Consider the following 20,265-nt stretch of genomic DNA (forward strand, 5'->3'; position numbering starts at 1 on the left):
TGCTTCTCATTAAACCGACCGTTGTAGAAGAGCAAACCATTACTTTCCAATGTGGCAAACCTACAAAACACATTTAATTCTCATCAAAGATCTGGAATGACGCAGAACAGGTCCATTTAGAGTTAGAGTATAATGTGATGTCCGCAAACTGAGAAGAAGAGTACACTCAGCATAAAATGATTTCTAAAGTAGTTCCGATCGATTTCCAGTCAACCTGGGACGTTTTCATGGCAAGGGTTCAGCAAACAGTATCCATTCAAATTTTCAAAGTCAAAAAGTATGCACACTCATAGTAATATTGATGGGTTCTTATATGTGTACTCCACATTTCTGTAGAGTAAGTTATTATTCATGTAAATCTTTCATTAAATTATTAACTTTCCACATTTCAGCAGCAAAGCACCCTCTTAAGATGCATATAAGATGAAAGCCAGAATAACAATCTTTCTTTTTGCAACATACATTTATAGCTGGCATGCCTCTGGATGTCCTCTCTGGAGACTCACTGTAAAACATCTTTTACTTTGGTCCAGACAAAACACTGACAAAAGGCCTGAGCTGTGAGAGAGATGGACCTTGTTTACGCTCCACTGAGCAAAGACTTTTAGATTTAAAAGAGTTTTTTATAGGACATGGTCAGTCTGTAAATTGCACACTGTAGCACAATGGTTATCTTTCGCGCAGAGAGACAAGACTTTAACCGAGAGAAAGAGTAAGATTTAATATTCTGGCGTGTCTAGGGAGATGAGAGAAGGCTGTGCCCTTTCTGGATGTGTTGATATTTGACCATGTTAATAAATAAAATAGCTCTGTTTTAGTTGCCCTGGAGATTACTACAAACAACCATTATATTACCTCTGTGCCACAGCAACCAAACCCTGACCAATCGAATCAAACACATGACCAGAAAATAGCACTCACAAGGGGAAGTGGAAGAAAACAAAACAGGATGAGAGAGAAAGAGAAAGAGAAAGAGAGTGCTAAGGAGCTTTTCTTATGAGAGAGCATGAAAGGAAGAGGAGAGAATATAAGAAACAGATCACGGAGGAGAAAATTAGATTTATGATGTTTACACATTATAAAATATTTCAAAGTGTCAGTGAGAGTGGGTAATATTTTATATTATTACTATTTTAAAATAATTTCTACTATCTGAGAAAGAGAAAAAACTCTTAAAATCCTAAATCTAATCCTAAATGGTCATTTCTGTCATAATTTTGGCCTTGACATGACCTAAGAATAAGATCAGATAACAGGTGTGTACTCACGAGAGAGAGATGGAGAGGTGGAATCGTTGACGGAGCCCCCTGAACATCATGAATGATTTTGGCGGGAAGGATCTGGTGGTGACAGAGCAATATGGCTTCTCATAACCACCTGCAGGACACTCACACCTGAATCCCCCTCCGGAGAGCTCAAGACATGTACCGCCGTTACGACAAACGCCTGCCACACACCGGCCACCACGCCGGTCGAACTCACACCGCTCGCCTGAGACGGACAGAGAAAACAGGAAAACAGCAATTTTTTCTAAGTTCTATTTTTACTCGATCCAAGTATAATTTCACACAGCTTTATGTAGAATATGAAGAGCTAGGCAAGGCAAGGCAAGTTTATTTATATAGCACATTTCGTACACAATGGTAATTCAAAGTGCTTTACATAAAAGAAAGTAAAATAATCATAAAAAAAGTATAATAATAATCACAAAAATAAAACAAGGAATTTAAAAACTTTGAAGATGATTTAAAAAATTTATTTAAAATGAATTTAAGACAGTTAAAAATAGAATCAATGAACATTAATGACTGTATTTTAATCAGGAACATTTGGATACAAATCCTATAAATTGTACCATCACTGTATCAGCAGGGGTCTAGCTTATGCACACACATGCTTTGTTAGTGATGTGTAGAAGCTCTGTAAAAACCTGTAGACGGGAATGTCCCAGTGAACCAATAACAGACACACACATACACATACACACACATATACATACACATACACACACACACACACACACACACACACACACACCAAAACCCTCAAGACACATGGACTCATGGATTTAGACTACATAAAGCAGCTTGTTGTTTGGGTTTTGAAACATCAGCAGACCCTGCCCTTAGGCTTTATGATGCTGAGCCAAATGTGAGCCAGATTCTGGCGCTGTGATGTTCCAGCATTGTGTTGGTGAGCCTCTGGCAACGGTTAAATAAAGCACATTAAAGTGCATGCGTGTACAAACCTCTGGCACAGACACACATGTAGACATCTCCGTCTCCCTTTAGTGGGAGTGTGAAAATACTGCTTTTAAAAGCACTTCCAACTTTGACCCACCACCACAGAAATACATATAGACACACAACCAAATGCCTTAGGACACACGTATGGACAGACACACACCACAGGCAGACAAATCATTAATGTTTACACGATAGTAACTGCTCACTGCAAACCAGCCACAGATACACACACACACACACACACACACACACCAAAACCCTCAAGACACATGGACTCATGGATTTAGAGAAGCTCAGTCCAGCCTTTATCCTACTGGCTACTTAGACTGAGAATTATTTGCATATTCAACGAGAGGTATTAGCATATTCATCATAGCTTACAAACATATCACCTGCAAAGGGAAAAGGATTTTAGCGCACTTTCCTCTTGACAGCACCAGACTGAATATTCAAAAGCCATATAAAATAAGTTGCTGTGCCCAGAATAAAAATATATATAAGCAGGTCACAGGCCTCTAAATACCAAGTGAACTGAATTTTTCTAACTAAAATCATAAATTAAACAGGACTTTCTTCATAAGAAGGGTTTTCTTCATAAGGAATAACTAATTCCTTTGATAAATTAATTTACTAAAAGATTCTAAGGAGGCATCAAACTATCTGACCAATGTCCACTTGGGCTAAAGACTGCATTATAATTTAAGTTAAATTGCAATATTAAATCTACAATCTAATGGGTTTAGTTAAATTTAGTGTAGTTAAATTTAGTTAAATTTAACTATACCCATTAGATTGTAGATCTACTGTAGATTTATTCCACTAAAATCTGATTATATTTAGTCAGCTGAAACTAAAACCATTCAGTTGACTAAAATATGACAAACTAAATGGCATTTAAGTCTAAGTAAAAATGAAATCAAAATTTGCTGTCAAAATGAACACTGCTAACAACCATCCAACATTCCATAGCAACTGAATATTCTCGTGACAAACTTATCTATAGATCTAAAAACATTTTTGTGGGGAGAATGTATGTATGTTCTGCATAATTACATGGTTTCTTGTCAGTAGTGGTGCTGACTGTATAATGGTGTTCCAATTTTGCAAGATGTATCATTTCAATTTAATTAAATGGCTTTTAGGAGGTTTTATTATTATTTAACATGTCTCATAATCCTGTTTCAAAGTGTATGCCCCTGGCCCTTGTTAAACCATATGAACTGTCTGACATGAACACAAGCAATTCTGAGAAAACATTTCACACTGACTGCTCCTGCTCTCCTACTGACACACATTCAGAGACCTACAGCAATTTCTTTAAACTCCTCAACCAGACCTGCCAGAAACACACACACAAACAACACGAACATAAACACAGCATGCTGAAACTCAAAAATACAAACAGCCCCTCTGTGTTCAATGAGGTATAAAAGTTTTCATCTTAAAGTCCAAAAACAAACTAAGAAAAATAGAACTGTCTTCACATATCCACAACAAATACAAGTGATGGCACACAGAGATGTTCACCTACATAAGCATTCAAGCTCAGTTATCTACATGGACAAAAGATGAGCTTTTAGGTACACACATGCTCTCAAATACACACACTTACACACTTAAACAAATCTCCATTGATTCTCAGTTGACTCACTTAAAATCCAGCAGGGAAAGGCTTTAAACCCCTCTCTGCAAATATCTCTCCATCTTTAGTCTCTCTATCTTCAGTCTCTAGATACTTTTGTCCTTTTATATTTGTGTCAGGTGCTCGATCTTTCTCTTTTCCAGCGGTTCACTTCCTGACTTACTTTTAAGAGCACTTTTCCCTCTTTCTTTTCACTCTCCTCCCCGGTACCTATCCACTCCATCCCCTCAGAATATTTGGTAATGTATTCTCTCCCCTTCGTTCAAATGATGTTTAATTCATCAAAGCTATTCTTCTCCTCTTGGGCTAAACCACCCTCTCTACCCAACCCCCACCACACACATGGTACGGCCCTTGGGGGATCCTGCATCTGCCCCTGCTTTCATCCTTCCGTTGGATTTCTTTTTCTCTCTCACTTGCTCTCATACTGCAGCGTTTGTATTACTAAGAGTTGCTCATTTAACTTCAGACTGACTTCACTGCTGAGAGTTTAGGTCTGTTTAACTCCCATGGCCACACATATACACTGAAAAACAAACCGGTTAGCAGTTAGTCTCAGCATCAGATGGTGCGCCCACAGATCGCTCACAGCTCCTTCACTGGCCATCTGATGCATATTGCACAGAAAACTGGCATTGTTTGATTGGCAGGATGCTGCATAATTTTCAAGTGCTTTTTTGGAAGAACTAGAACTGGATTTGGAGACACTGAAGACGCTTATAGCCAGGGCTGGGTTAAAATATTGATTTTCCCATTACTTGTGATATTCCTTTGAAAGATCTCAATATTGAGTCTAAAAATCCCGAAATTGATTGCTCACAGCAATACTTTTTTTTTTTTAGCAAGTCCGTTTTTAGGTCAGTCTATTTTACCCATATTTGCAGTCCAAATGCATGGAGGACTAGGAGTGATAATTTAGATATTAAGAAATAAGAAATGAATCATTTAAACATGAAAAGAAATTAAATGCTTTAAAATGTAGATAAATAATAAATTAACAAATGTTTAAATTGAAAAAAATTGACACATTTACAGCCATTTGCTTTTCTTTGTCCATTTGCTGATTGCTTTTCTTTGTTGTTCTGTCAAATGCTTTTCTTTATCTATTTGCCAATAAAGTAAAAGAAAAAAAAAACGTTTGGCAGTTCAATCATGGGGGCAACAAACCAACTTTTGACTCAGGCTTAAGAGCAAGCCATGTGCCACTCAATTTTTAATAATTTTACACATTGTTATAAAAATTGTTTTTCATAAGAAACACAATTTAAAGTTTATATCCATACAGTTGGTATCCACAGAGCAGTTTTTGTATATAGATTTTTATATTTGACAGTTTGACAAAAAATTATTACATAAATTCACATTTTTGTAATGTACCAAGCAAGAAGGATCCTCAAATAATTTATAGCATTAGCTGAGAGATTTTAAAAAATGAGAAAAAGAGAGACATTCAAAACTAATCAGAAATGAATCCAATCAAATCAAATTTATGACAGTTTGTGAATTAGAATCTAACTGAATTGGGAATCTGTATCTATAACCAGTCTAACTCCTAGCATCAAATCTTCAAAAGACATTCAGTGCTTTTCTGTCTAACCACACAAAAAACATCAAATGCCAAGGGTCTTTGGGTTTGTTGGATCAGTGTGTCAACCTGTTTGTTGCCTTGTTGTGTTGGGCAGCATGAACATGACAGTTTTTATTTTCATCATTCTACTGTACATCCAGCAGCCAACTTTAGTACACATTTGAAATGTTGCCGCTTGTTTTGGCAGTGTGAACCAGCCATAAGTGGGCAATTCTTGGCCAGAATAAACTGCAAAGTGCACCAGACGTTCTTTTGCAAGTCCTTGCAAGACTTCCCCTCATCCAGAAAGACACAATAACACATCTCTTCCTGAAATACACAATCACACTCTCACCTGTGTAATCCTCTCGGCAGATGCAGGTGTAGCCTCCCTCTCTGCGAGCGCACACTCCTCCATTCATGCAGGGGTTTGAGTAACACAGGTTAATTTCAACCTCGCAGTAATCTCCCGTAAATCCGGCAGGGCAGCGGCAGCGCAGCCCTGTGATGGGATGGATGGGCCGGAACAGCGTGGATGGGGAGGCGATAAAGGGAGCGGAGCTGTTGAAGCGGAGAACACTGATGCACTTCATGTAGTTCTGACATGGCTCACGTAAACACACGTTATCATCAAATGGGAGAACCTGCCGGAATACAAAATACAGCGTCAGAGAAGTATGAGTGTGTCTGTATGTTTGTGTGTGCTCTAAAATTTGATGGCCTCCAGTATATTTTGCTGTATGAATATTTGAATATGCAATACACCAAAATAAGTATGGAGGACTACGAGACTGCTTTTATTTAATTGATACATTTATGTGTTTTTCAGTTTATAAATGCAATAAAAATGTATTTAAATGTTGCATTTAAATGTTTTAATAATTTCTTATTTATTATTTTCTTTAATTACATTTTAAATGTGAATTGAATAAATAGCATTAAATACATCTTTTTATATTCTCCATTTGAGAAGTTTATTCATTTTTATTCAAATTCAAGTTTATTAGGGATATTTGGGGTCAGAAAGTTTTTGTTGTTGTTGTTTTTTTGACAAAAAAAAGGACATTTATAATGTTACAAAAGATGTATTTTCAACTTTCTATTAACCAAATAATCCTACAAGAAAACATATTATGGTTTCCACAAAAATATTATGCTGCACAACTGTTTTCAACATTGATAATAATAATAAGAAATGTTACTTGAGCAGCAAATCAGCATGTTAGACTGATTTCTGAAGGATCATGTGACAATGAAGACTGAAAAAATTACTGCGAAAATTCAGCTTTGACATCACAAGAATAAAATTATAATATTTTAAAATATATTAAAACAGAAGACAGTTATTTTAAACTGCAATAATATTTCACAATACTACTGTTTTACTGTTTGGCCAGCATAAGAGACTTCTTTCAAAAACATCTTTAAAAAAAAAATCTCACTGACCCAAAACTTTGAACGCTAGTATAAGTTTATTGATTTATTCATTAAATTTTGTTTTTTTTAATTAAATGATAATTGATTGATTTATTTCATTTTAATGGTTCTCATTGTGCTTAAAAACACTTAAACGACACTTTAGAATGTATGAATGCCATTGTTTTATTTTACAAAACATCAAAACAATCACTATTTGACATTTCTATTAGATTTGATATATTCTTACTGTATCTAATGATCTTCACGAGGCAATTGAGTGTGTGTATATGTGTTTTACCTCCATATGTGCAAGGGCATTGAGTCTATGTCTGTTGAGGTACAGCTGCTCCTCCAGAGCCTCCGATGGGAAAAACTGCCCTCCCGGCAATGCAGCGGAGAAACTAACGTTGAGCACCTTTCCTGCATCTGCATCCGGCTGCACGTTGAACACAAACACATCATCAGGAGAGACTGAAAGCACGGCTGACACCCCTTCCAGGAAGTGAGCGAGCAGCGGGGACAGGAAGTGCTCCTGGGACATGTTCTGGAGTCGTACAGTGATGCTGCTGCTGAGCATCTCCTCCGTAATGATGAGAACCCGCAACACACACTGAGAACTGACGCTGTGAATGCCATCTGAGAAACAGACAGAGACAAAGGAAGATGAAGTGAGTTAGAGAGCAACAATAAACTTGAAAACTACAAGCCTTGTCCTGTATCACAGTATGTGTAAAAGCAGTATGTCAAATCACTTTAGTTTATAAGTTAAGTGATAAGAACATGGCTGACAGCTCAGTCACAACATCACTTCAGCTTCTGTCACATAGCCTATGTTTTACTCTACTGCAATCTGAAACACTTTAATAGTATCTCTGCGAATTGTACTCCTCCAGAGGTCCATCTGAACATGTGAAATGAGTCAGGTTGGTGTCAGTGCAGCCTGTGATATCATCTACAGCTCACTGACTGTGAAATTAGCAACATGCTGTGGAGTGAATCATGTGTCCATTAAATGCACACATACTTATGCTCATACACGCACAAATGCACACAGTACATACAACTTAGGAAATACACACAGAAAGTTTAGAGCTGAAAAGAGAGCATGCTGGAAAGACAGATAAAGGAAGAAAAAAAAGATTCAACAGATTTTGTGTAAGTGAACCTAATGAAAACATGCCCAGGTTACACTTCACCCCAAAATCAAAATAAGACATTAGGTTTTGTATATAGAAAATAACGTTGATTTTTAGAACTTTTTTTTAACATGTTATTATTTTCATGGTGTTGTGAACAAACACGCTACCAACTCTTTCTTTCAAGCATTCTTTCTAAATGGTGATTCTCAAGATGCTTATTAGTGTAAAGATACATTCACAGTTACTGTTGCACAATGAAATTTCACAGGCAAAATCTAGTAATTTCGATAGGAATCCATGCGATTGAAAAAATGTGAAAAAAGAGCAAAACATTTCCCAGCATTGAAAAAGTTTTTCATTTAAATTTGCCACATTGACCAACTTAAAGCTCTTTGGTTTTAAAGTGACTTCTTTGTGAGCGGTGCTTTGCGCATTACTACACTATTGACAGTGAGCAATCAACTGTTTTGTCAGCAAAACTTTGCTAATATGACTGTGCTTTAAATAGATAGTCCACCCAAAAATGAAAATTCTGCCATTATCTACTCACCTTCATGTGAGTTAAAAATGGTTTTAAGTCAGTTATTTCTATCTTTTGATGTAGTGTGTCAGTGGGAAATATCAGTTTACATTTCCGAACATTCATTTTGCCATTAATTGTAATAATCCAGTGAGATTTTTGTTTGCACAAGAAGTCTGACAACAGTCAGTGCTTTACTTTCTTCTGTAAAACACAAATGAAGATATTTTGAAAAATATTAGTAACTAACCGACTTCCATTATATAGACAAAAAATACAATGGAAGGGGAACTAAAATAGTTTGGCTACCAAGATTCTTCAAAATATCTTCTTTTTTATTGTGCAAAAGAAGAAAATGGATATAAGTTTGCGACACCATTAGGGTGAGTAAATGATGACATAATTGTTTTTTTTTGGGTGGACTATCCCTTAAATACTTCAATACAATCATTTATTTACTGTAATACATTTTTTAATTTAAATTAGCATACATTTAATCCAAACACTATTATGATGCATAAGTTATATTGAAATAAAATGTCATTGCCAAAATATCTAAATGGTCCTAAAACTGGCCTTGCTTTTCCTTTGAGAGGATAAAATATTTACTTTTGGGGGTAAATTATGACCCAGACAAGTTCTTGACTAGCCTCCTGACATCCAGCTGTACACATTCATATGGTTTAAATATTACAGCCACTGGCTGTGAATTTGGACCATTTACCACTTTTTGGGCTGTGAGTCCGAAAATACACACCATTGCACTATTATCATTAAAGTGACCACTGAAGCATGCAGGAGTGCTGTTTCTGTTTGAAGATCTTTAATACTCCAGTACCACTAACACCAGTCCAAGCAATTCTGAATCATGTTATTCAGTATATCCATGCTGTTTGCACAACATTGATGACATTTTCACAGTTGTCTTTCCATTTTCTAAATGATTTTCTCTTGCATGCATTAAAAATGTTTTGGCTATAAAGTGCATGAAAACAGTCTTGGCAGCAAGTCACTCTGAAGTCGATTTAAATTGAGTGAAAGAAAATTACACAGAGAAGAGGAAATGATTCAGCAGAGAGTGAGCAGGAGAGAGAGATGGGGTGAGGGGTGAGGCTGCTGGAGGCTGATAAGGAGGAGTCAGGAATGGGAAAGAATAAAAGCACAGAAGATAAAATGAACGGGGGAGGGGAGAAAGAGAGACGTTAGATCATAATGTCATCCCCTAAAAGTCATACCTTTCATGCTGATAAGCATTTCTTGTAAAATATACCATCCATCCCCCACTTCTGTCTCTCTCTCTCTCTCTCTCTCACACACACACACACACACACACACAGACAGAAACAAGATGTTATTTAGACTCAACTACACCTTATTCACTGTAAAAATTGTGCGACATGATTCAGGTATTCCAGGATGGTATATTGGTGCCTGTACATTTTATAACTTATAACCATATATTTCATGCTGCATTCTTTATATATTTAAACTATACCAAATCTCCTTTCCACCTTTCCACCAAAATTTTCTGACAATCACCATAATAATAAAGGTGGTAAAACAGAAAACTGTATGATTTTCATCTTACGTGGCCTGTCCATAAAACAAGGACACTGCTCAAATATTGTCCAATTACATGGAAAATAATGTATAGATGGTGCACAGAGTCATACATACAAAGACAAAAACACAATCAGGGTAACAGACATAACACTAAAATAATGTGTTAATTAAATAACACCCAATTGAACACAAACTCGAATGTACATTACTGACAACAAAAATGAGAAGAAACAAACCTATTTAAATAAAATAGAATTATACACTCTAAAAAATGCTGGGTTGTTTCAACCTAACTTTGGGTCAAATATGGACTAACCCAACCGTTGGGTTAAATTTTTACATTAAATTTTTAACCCAAAAGTTGGGTTAGTCCATATTTGACACAAAGTTGGGTTGAAACAACCCAGCATTTTTTGGAGTGTAGTGATGTGTCACACAGGGATTTCTGCATGTTCTTTTAGATTTTTTTTGGTTTGTTTTTATTGTAAATTATATGGTAATTTATCATTTTACTTGCAAAAACCAGACATTTAACTATATATCACAGTAAAATTACACATAATCTGATGTTAAACGATTTTACAGCTTTCAAAGTAACTTTTAACTAATAAACAGGTATTTGCTACAGCATATATGTAATATAGTTTTTATTTTTTACAGAGTAGCAAAACAAAATTCCAGAATTAACAACATATTTCTTATTCATATTTCTTATTCATTGAAAATCTTGACATTTCATGAATTAATCTTTTTTTTTTTAAGCAGATCCATTCAATTAATCAGTTGGTCCGGGTCACAAAACTGGTCTAAATAATTAAATCACAAATTGGTGTGATGCAATTCTCAAGTTAATTTCGCTAACTAAATGCCGGTAATGTTGGTTGCAACAGTTTACTGCTCACTGGAGGATAAATAGTTAGTGATTAAACAAGTAAATTTCAGTCCGTATATAACAAAGTTTGAAGTAAATAGGACAGAATTTCCTTTTTGGGTGAACTGTCCTTTAAAGAACCTATAATCCTGATTGGCTCAGACCACACCAAACACTGTTTGCATGTACTGCTTATAAATTACAGTTTAGCTCAAAATATTTAAACAGTTTTCCAAAGTACTGAAGTGTTTGACTCAAGTTGTGCTGTTATAACATGGAGAAATAAAGTCAACCACAATGTGTGAGCGTCTACAAGAGGACGAGAGTCGCGGCTTGAAGTTTTTAATGTCACTGGATGTCTCAGTGTCTAAGGAGATTATATCCTTCTTTGATGAAATGCCACCCTGTGCAAGAGAGAGAGAGAGAGAGAGAGAGAGTGTAATGGAAAGAGCGAAAGGGGTTAGAGGAGGAAGGGTGGAGGCAGGGAAGCGGGAGTGTTTACATAGATGCCAGAAAGATGAAGGCAATATCAAGCAGACAAGAGATCCGGGAAAGTGTGTTTGTGGGAAAGACTGGGATGAGGAAAAGACGGATAGAAAGAAGGGGTGGGGGGGAAAGGGAGGTACAGGAGAAGTGGGGGAAGGGTGTGAGGAGGCAGCTGGTTTGATTACAGGATTATAAGGCAGTGGCTCCCTATTGACCTCCCAAAACAGTCCCTGCTTCTCTCTAACACACCACAAAGCCATTAAACTAAAAAACACATGGTGCAAAATACAATGGAAGCAAATCAGCAATATCTTGCATATCATTTTCTGTCATATTCCAATAATCACTGAGGCCTAACAAATAATAGCAATTACAGCAAAATGACAAGTAATGATCTTAATTACTGTAAACAGCCACAACTAGTGCAGGGGCAACACATTATGGTTACTCAACATCTAAATAAAACTAAACAAAACATTGATTTAAATGATTAATGTAGATTAGAGCAGAAAATATTATTAGTCATGCTGATTAAATCAACACATTCGGGCTACCACAGAGGATAAGTCAAATCAGCAGTGTGTGTGTGTGTTTCTTTGCTGTTTGTTTAATATTTGTGTCTATGATGTTTGACATTAGCAATCAGTGGAAGGAGTGGAATATGAAAAATTAGGATGACAGTAAAGATATTTATAAAGTTACAAAAGATTTCTGTTTGGAGCATAGCTGTTTTCAACATAATAAATCATATCAATGTTTCTTGAACACCAAATCAGCATATTCGAATGATTTGTGAAGGATGTGACTGGAGTAATGGCTGCTAAAAATTCACATTTGCATAACAGGAATAAATGCGGAATTTAAACATTAAAATAGAAAACAATTATTTTAAACTCAGATCATATTTCACAATATTACTGCATGGTTTCATATTTTACTTCAAAATATCCTTTAAATTTATTTGATAAACCAAGATATTAAGGCTTGTTTTAGAGAACATATTCTGAATTCTGAAACTTATTTTATAATACCATTGACAAATTGTTTGTGCTTATTTTGGGCATAAATCTATCAAAATTTATGAAATATATGCTTAAAACAAGCAATAAATAAATAAATGAAAACAAAAAGTCCTAATATATTATTTTCTTTTACATGTATATTTTAAATAATTAACTTGTTTATAAAGATGTTTCATTATTTTACTGGAAAACAAGATCAAAATACTACTTATGAAGATGATTTTTAAGTACAGGCACAAATACAAGAACCATTGCATATACATATACAGAGTCTTTCATTAAAAAGCATATTAAGAGCTGTATGGTACGTTTCAAAGAGGGCAATTTTCCATTTCTTTCATCTGAAATAATTTTCTTTTCAGCCATTCAAAGCCAAGACTTTGAACACATCATCACAGTATTCCTCCTGTTCAGTCACTCGCCTGTCATTCGCCATCCTCCATTTCTCTTTTCCACTTGAGTGTTTTGTTATCATCTCTTTCTCAATCTGTTTTCTTCTTTTTCATCCTCTACACATTCCCCAAGCCTATCCTTTCTTCATTGTATCTCTTTCTATTCCTCTCTCAGACCCTTTTAATCTTTTATAATCCAGCTCACTTACCCACTCTAAAGTGAACTTTATTTTAGGCTTGTTTTGCAGAGGGGGATTGTTAGAAGAAAAAAAAAACGTTTGAAGCAGTTCTTGCTGGGGTTGCAGGAAAACATGCAAATAGCTTCTACCAGCTCACAAAAACATGAAATAAACAAATAGATCTCAGAGGTCCCTACAGTATAGGTTTTTCAGGTTTCTCTACCTGACACAACAAACCTGATACATGCACATGCTCACAAATTCCACAACAGCAGCTCACACATTTAACACGCTTGCAAACACTGACATCACAAATCTAGCCTGACCAAAACAGACCCTAGGTCTCAAGGGCCTCTGTTTGTGTGTTTTTGCACACAAAAACAGAGTGAAATGTTTAGATGTATTTGCCCTTCATAGCTGAAATTAGTCACCTGGAAATATATTTCTACCCCCATCAGCCAAGAGGCACTCAACTACAGACACTTACACACACACACACACGCACAAAAACATATGTGTATAAACACACAAACTTAATATATGCTCAAACAAATCCAGATGTAGGCAGAAACATAGTAGAAGTAGATGCTTGCATGAATGAACATTAAACCATCTGATTACCCAAACACACACATAAAATCTTGGGCACTAGTTTGACAGCTGATTACTGTGCTCCGTTTGTTTCCAAAGCCAGGCTTCCCCTAAGGACGTCCTATTACACTCAAAGTAAAGTAGAACAGAGAGCGAGAGAGAGAGAGAGAGAGAGAGAGAATGCAAGAGAAAGCATGCAAGATAAGAGGGCTGTCTGTAATCCTCTATTAAACTACATTTACCAGTATGTACACAATTTAATTCTGGTATAAATGCATTATTTCTAAGACCAATACAATTTTAACTACACCTAAAATGTGCATTTTGTACATCACATCATAGAGGGAATAGCAAAATAAACTAATCACATAAATATAAGCACATCTGCCTTGCTTGGAGAATAACAAGATAAAAGCGACATTGAGTTCCAAACTATGTCATTTCATCTTACAGACAATGAATGGGCCGTGCTCATTAGAAAACTGTAACTGCTGTTTCTCCGGGTGAAGCGAAATACAAAGGAATTATTTAATAGGAAATTCCTTCAACTTAACCTTCCATTTCCCTTGGGACATCAAAACTTAATGATTAAATTGTACAAGAAAGCCGCTCAGCTTATTTAGAAACACATATTTAGACGATTTAACCCAACAGAAAAATATGTTTTGTAAAAGGAAAATAGTGAGAGAAAGAGATAGAAAGAAAAGCAAGGAGGCAAAATGAATGAGAAATAAAGAGTAAAGGGGGGATGGAAACGGAAGTGTGCTTTCCTCAGAAGAGAGAGAAAGAATTTTACCAGAGGGTAACTGAGCTGTCTAACACTGCAGTCTTACAAACTCCCCAACCTATATGCCTTACATACACATACACACACACACAAACTGGCAGATAAGGTAAAAACACAGAACTAAATCAGCAGTATTGTTCAAGTCGAGCAGGATTTTTTTTTTTAAGTGATAAATAAACACAAAGCAGCCACAAAACCCCACACATAATGTTAAATTTACCATTTTAGTCACCTTGTCTGTAAATAACAAATCACCATTTATAACCTTTCAAAAGCCACAATTATCTACACTTCCCAGCAATGCAATCAACAACATCAGCCATTGTGACCAAGCAATGCTCTTCTCAGCACTTACACTCTCTCAAGTTACCACTGAGACTCCTGTTACAGTACCTGCTAATGCCAGTAGAAATCATTCCAGCATAAAGTAATTTACATTGATCGCAAAATGTCTTTACAGAGAAAAATGCAAGTCAAGGGTCGGCTTTCTCTGAAGATATTTTCTATTCTTTCTATTTTTCCTCTAACATGCCTCTACACTGACACATTGCCTTCAGCAATATTTCATAATAGAGCACTGCAGAAAAGAGTTAGCAAAACCAATTTGACCTGATTTGATTTCATCCTTATGACCGTAATAGCCCTTGCCTCATTTCCCAATTTCTTCCTCCCTCTCTCCCTCACATCTTTTTCTCCCCCTCTTGGTCTTACCAGTGACGGTGACAAGCATCGGGGCCACCAGTGGTCGGTTGTTGTCCAGTTTCCGGCTGAGGCGGATCTCCCCGCTCGTGTGGTTCAACAGCAGCAGGTGTAGCTCATTCCCGCGGTCTATGGTGTAGTAGAGACGATCCGAAACATCTGGGTCATGGGCTGGAACACGTCCAATAACCCCACTTGGGAAGGTGTTAGATCGATTGGATACAAAGTTGTTAAAGATGATTTGAAAGTCTTGCATTTGGGGCCCATTATCATTCTGGTCAACCAGTCGTATGCGCACCGTGGCACGACTGACTAGTGGAGCCGATGTGGCCTGGACAACAATTATGTACTCATTCCGTGTTTCGTAGTCAAGGTCAATTAAAGAAGTGAGTTCTCCTGAAAAAATGTCCATTTGGAAGATTTCTGGAATATTTCCTTCCACAATCTGATACATAATCTGAGCGTTTGGGCCCTCATCTGGATCAGTCGCTGTAATTTGAGCTACGACGGACCCAACGGCACTGTTCTCCTTTACTAGAACCTCAAAATCATCAGCAGGAAACACTGGAGCATTGTCATTGACATCCATGACACTGACTTGAATGTGTACAGGTGTACGCTGAGGTGGAACACCGCGATCCACAGCAAATGCAGTCAGCTCGTAGAAGGGAACACTTTCACGGTCAAGTCTCCTGAGGGTCCGGACTATTCCCGAGGTTGGTTCTATGGTGAAATCACCATCACCGTCTTCTCCATTCTGGAACGTATACTGGACACGGCCATTGGCATGAGCATCACGGTCAGTAGCTGAGATTTGTAGCACACTAGTGAAAGGTGGAGCATCCTCACTGACTCCACCCTGATACCTGGGGCTCAGGAACTGAGGTGCGTTGTCATTTACATCATTAACATTGACCTCCACATAAGTGGTGTCAGATTTCTGAGGGATTCCATTGTCACGAGCAGTGATGGCAAGCGTGTAAGTCATTTGGTCTTCGTAGTCTAGTTCTGCTTGAAGTGTGATCGCTCCGCTCGCAGGATCGATGCGAAACTGTGGAATATTGTCCTCCAGGTAGTAAGTGATGCGGGCGTTTTCTCCAACATCATCATCTGTTGCGCTTATGACCACCACTGTGCTGCCAGGAGGCCGGTCCTCATTCACACTTACTGAATAATGAGCACTCTGGAACACGGGACGGTGTGTGTTGGCATCTGTGATGTTGATGTGCACCTGACAGGTATCGTGGAGAGTTCTGTCAGAGGCAGTGACTGTTAGCACATAGCGACGCTCCTGTTTGTAGTCCAAAGGCAGTGCTAGGGAGACAAGTCCTGCTCCACCAGCTGTGCTAATGGCAAAGCGATTACGTGTGTTTCCACCTGTGATCTGATATGTGACGGCGCTATTTACATCACGGTCAACTGCGGTTATGCTGACCACACTTGTTCCAACAGCTGCATCTTCATTTAGTCTGACGTAATACTCTTTTTGTAGAAACTCTGGTCGGTTATCATTAACATCCATAACTGTGATTGTAACACTAGCTGTGGTGGAAAGAGGTGGGGCACCATAATCTCGAGCTTCAACACCAAAGAAGTAATGCTCTACTGATTCACGGTCAAGTTCTGAGCTCACTGTGACCCAACCAGTGGCAGCGTTGATAACAAATGGTGTATCCGTGCCGGTTCCCGTTAAACGGTATTCCAGGCGTGCATTGTCACCATTATCTGTATCAATAGCTTGTATGTGAAGAATAGAGTGACCGATAGGAGCGCTCTCCAGCACTGTAGCCTGGAAAGGTGTGGATACAAAGATTGGTGGATTATCATTGACATCAGTGACCTGCACACTCACAATTCCAGTGTTGTTGGAGAGAGGTGGACGGCCGTTGTCCTGAGCCCGCAACCGTAGCGTGTACTCCCGTTCCGTCTCATAGTCCAGTGGTGCTACCACCTGGATTTCTCCAGTAACACTGTCAATCGCAAACTGTCCTCGGCTGTTCCCGCTGATTATGTTGTAGTGCACAGCAGCATTCCCCTCTTTATCCTGGTCCGAGGCGCTGACTCTGAGGATTTCAGAATGTGGTCGGACATCCTCTCTAACTGCAACCACATACCGCTTTTGACTGAACTGTGGAACATTGTCATTCTCGTCCAACACAGTGATATGGACGCTAACGGTAGCCGACCGTGGGCCCGGCTCTCTTCCCTGGTCGCTTGCTTCCACCAACAATGTATAACGTTCATTTGCTTCTCTGTCAACAATACCTCGTGTTGTTATCAAGCCTGATCGAGGATCGATCTCAAATGCAGTGCGTGCAACAGCCGCACTTTCTCCAATAAATCTGTAGCGTATGTTAGCGTTCGCTGTCGAGTCGAGATCTGTTGCTCGCAGCTGCAGGATAGGATATCCCTCTTCCACGTTCTCTCGAATGGTCTCGCGGTATTCTGTTTGCTCAAACACGGGAGAGTGATCATTACGATCAGTCACAGTGATGGTCACCATAGTTGTTCCAGAAAGGCGTGGTGAGCCATGGTCTGTGGCAGTAACTCGGAAGTAGTGCAGGTCCATGTGTTCTCGATCCAGAATGTGTGTGGTGGTGAGAAGGCCAGTAATTGGGTCCATTTGGAAGTAATCCATGGACCTGCTGTTCATTAAAGGGGCCATGCTGTAACTGAGTCTGCCTGCCTCACCAGCATCAGGGTCCTCAGCTGTCATAGTTATGACTGAGGTACCAGGAGGCTGGTTCTCAGCAACCTGAACCTGGTAGTTATACTGGGGGAAATGGGGGTGCCTATTAGCAGCTCTACGGGAGCGCCCAACAGGAGGGACACCTGTCTGCTCTTCGTTGTACTCCTGCTCTTCTCCTCTCTGAACTTCATCGCTCTCTCTTGCTTTTTGTTTCTCACCGTACAGAGCTTTTTGTGTGTTTCCCACCCCATCTAGACTCTGTTTAAGCTCATTCTGTTCAGTCCACATTCCCTCTTTGTTTTCATCGCTTTTTCTGTCTGACTGAGAGGTGCCATTGCCTTGACCTTTTTCTTTTTCTCTCAGTAAATTTGTCTCTTCTAACACTACCTCTTCCTTTGTGTCTTCTGCAATCACCCACGCCATGCTTTCCTCCCTTTCTCCCTCTACAGGCTGTCTGTCTCCCTCCTCCGTTCCCTCCCCTTTCACCCCGCCCTCTATCTGTCCCTCCCTCCTACCGCACTCAGTCGCGGCTTCCAGCTGCTCCGCTTGCTGACTGACACCCTCAGCTTGTAATGACACCCGTTTACCGGATTTTAATTGCGGCCGCGTGGCTCCCCCATCGGCGGTTAAGCTGTCGTAGTCGCCACACTCTGCACGCGTACTGGAGCAAGGATAACGTGCGCTTTCCCCTCTTACAAAGTCGTGCTCTTCACTGTCAGGCACATTTTGGGTTTCATTTGCATTTTGATCATCAGGACTGCTGTTGTTTTGGTGGTTATCGTTACGATTCTTGGCGCAGTTGTTGTTATTGTTACTGTTCCAATTCCTCAGCAACAAACTTTGAGTAAAGTCATTCGAGTGTGCGAGCTCACGCACGGAGATTGGCGCTGTCCACTGAGCGGGTGCTGAACCTTCTCGCGTGTGAATGTGTGAGTCACGAAAACGTTTAGGAAAGTTAAACTCGACTAAGAGGTAGATATGTGGTGCATTATGACCCCTGGGAGAGCCAGTAGCAGATGACTCAGAGTTGTGTACATCGCCGATATACAACTGAGCAGCGCTGATTCCAGTTGATCCATTATAATAAGCCTTTCTGTCAACAAAGCGAGTCTCAGTCCTGACCCAGGCAGCCTGTAGCATTAAATCCAGAGCATCAGTCCGTTTGAGCGCACTAGAAGACTTTTGTGAACTATTCCGATCAGACTTTGCATGCACAAATTCTACTTCTGAGTTCTTATTTGAAGATGTGGTGTTTGTATTTCCTCTTGCCTGCCTTCCACAAACAGCGTAGCGCCTCAGAGAGATGTTGAACCGGTGCCAGTTACTGCTGTGCCAGTCTGGATGCATTTCAGAACAACCTGTGATCCGGTGTGACTCGAGACAGCTGCTTGCTTCGCTTCCAAGCCCTAGAGAGAGCTGCCACGAGCACGGTCCCGAGCACCCGCGGATATTCCTAATGCCTGACCCGTTCCAGTCCTCTCTGGTGAGATCGATAACATTCAGGGGGCCTGAGAGGGGACGGTCCGCTGTCGCTTTGCACAATTTATTGGCGTCCGAAACCAAATTAGAATAAGAATAGGCTTTTAATAACGGCCGAGTTGGTGTCTTGGCAGCGGCAAACTCCCGTTTTGGGTGACATGGGCAGAGGTTGGGCCTGGATTGACTATCCACGGTTCTACAGCTATCCAGCACGCTTTGTGCAATGACCCTGTCCGTGTCGAGGCGCGTCTGTGGCCGCGAGTGCGTTCTGGTCCTTTGTATAGTCCTCTTTTTGCCATACTGAACCGGAGAGGAGAGAACACGAGAAACAACGCCCTTCTCTCCACTGCCACCGTTCCTCCAAACAGGCTGGTGATGACTGCGTCCGGTGTGCGCCGCCGGTTCTGATATCCATGCACTAGAATTCCGGTAATCCGGACTCAACGGAGCTGAGGGGGTTCCCTCTGCACAGGACCGTAAGCATTGCGATTCCCGTCCACGCGACCGTAGCGTCCGTGCAGGGTGGATCTTCCAATCGCCCCCAGCCAAAGCCCCCGTTACCGTTCCGTCGGGCAGACTGGTGATTTTAGCGTCTCCGGGGGCTGGGTGGGTGCACAATGAGCGACAGAACGGCCCCGCTGCACTCCCCGGGATAACAGTGAACAAAGAGCTGAGGAGAAGGAGAAACAACAGCGGCGAAAGCGAGCCCAAATCCAGTAGCAGTGCAGCCATTAGTCTGGTTAAATCCTTTCTCTCTCTCCCCCCTTTCTCCCCTCTATCTGAACCGAAGTGTCTCTCTTTCTCTCTCCAAACGCCGGCTAAGTGACCAGCTCATCCACCACCTCTCTCTCTGAGACGGGAATGGTTCGTTCCAGTGTGCGCAAGGCTGTTTCCTCACTTATGTCCACCTTTGGAGAGGTACTATCCTACAACCTATCAATATCAAAGTGAAAACAATAGCATTTAATTAATTA

General features: G+C 39.6%; 1 protein-coding gene across 1 annotated transcript in view; it reads right to left on the reverse strand.

The window, feature by feature from the left end:
- Positions 1-20,026, reverse strand: part of LOC107669597 (cadherin EGF LAG seven-pass G-type receptor 3-like) — a 43,330-nt gene extending 23,304 nt beyond the window's left edge. The window contains 5 exon segments of the mRNA XM_016461898.1: positions 1-60; positions 1,269-1,491; positions 5,811-6,099; positions 7,173-7,510; positions 15,136-20,026. Of these exon segments, the coding sequence (XP_016317384.1) occupies positions 1-60; positions 1,269-1,491; positions 5,811-6,099; positions 7,173-7,510; positions 15,136-20,023 (5,798 nt within the window). The 5' untranslated portion in view covers positions 20,024-20,026.
- Between the last annotated feature and the right edge of the window lie 239 nt (positions 20,027-20,265).

The sequence above is a fragment of the Sinocyclocheilus anshuiensis genome, unplaced genomic scaffold (genome assembly GCF_001515605.1).
Source record: "Sinocyclocheilus anshuiensis isolate Anshui unplaced genomic scaffold, SAMN03320099.WGS_v1.1 scaffold80, whole genome shotgun sequence".
NCBI classification, from domain to species: domain Eukaryota; kingdom Metazoa; phylum Chordata; class Actinopteri; order Cypriniformes; family Cyprinidae; genus Sinocyclocheilus; species Sinocyclocheilus anshuiensis.